The sequence below is a fragment of the Cyphomyrmex costatus genome, unplaced genomic scaffold (assembly GCF_001594065.2).
Source record: "Cyphomyrmex costatus isolate MS0001 unplaced genomic scaffold, Ccosl1.0 scaffold76, whole genome shotgun sequence".
Lineage (NCBI taxonomy): Eukaryota > Metazoa > Arthropoda > Insecta > Hymenoptera > Formicidae > Cyphomyrmex > Cyphomyrmex costatus.
Window position 1 is genome coordinate 959,277 of NW_017280333.1, and position 963 is coordinate 960,239.

The window sequence follows — 963 nt, forward strand, 5'->3', positions numbered from 1 at the left end:
AACTTTTTATTTAAATTATATAAACATAAACAACACTATAATGTTTTAGAGAAACATGTTAAAGTTATATCAATAATAGTACAATTCTATATAAAATTATATCAAATGACATTAATAACATATAATATAATGATATACCTTTGTTGAAATGTGTACCACAATAACAATATAAATAATCAAATAAAACTATGTTTGTTTATATTATTACTAAATAAAAATATTTATAAAACTTTAAAAGCTTAAATATTACGTTAAAAAATAAAAAAGTAATTTCTTAATTTATTTAAATTAAACATTTAATTACTTAAATTAATTATTTACATTCTTTTCATAAATTCAAGCTTTTACACATACGTACATATATATTATATTCACATCAGAACATAAATATAATACAAATACACAGTAAACTTATTATCCTAAATTTAATCAAAACTTTTTTAAACATTCTGTTTATTATACACATATAAATAAACAAATGTATGTTATTGTTCTAAAATATAAAGTCATAAAAACATTATTATATTTTGAATAAAACGTTAACTTGCAAATATGTATAACAATATAATCTCATAATTAAAAAATGTTATTCCAACATCATGAATTTCCATGTAAGAATAATTCTCACCAAGTGAATCAAAGCGTAATCTTTAAAGTCTAAGATCTCGAAGTATTATTTTTTGTAGACTTTCCGAAGGAACTTTGGAAAATCTTGTGTTGTTCACGACATATGAAATTAACAAATAGGGTTAAGTGGAATTGAGTAATTATGTTATTACAAAAGAATAAAAGATAGCTTGGAAATTAAGCATGAATGCTCACCTGTATCGGAAGATACGTCTGTATTTTTGTATGCAGTTCTCGTCTACGTCCTTCATCACGAAAAATATTTATCTTGTTACCTTCACTGCTGGTACACAAACGACACAATTCATAATAATTCACTTTATGATATCCCGACAT

The 963-nt window shown here is 22.3% G+C and overlaps 1 protein-coding gene across 1 annotated transcript in view; it reads right to left on the reverse strand.

Annotated features, from left to right (window-relative positions):
- Positions 1-963, reverse strand: part of LOC108781125 (zinc finger protein 701) — a 3,227-nt gene extending 2,264 nt beyond the window's left edge. The window contains exon 1 of the mRNA XM_018549018.1: positions 823-963. Within this exon, the coding sequence (XP_018404520.1) occupies positions 823-963 (141 nt within the window). The remainder of the gene's footprint in view (positions 1-822) is intronic.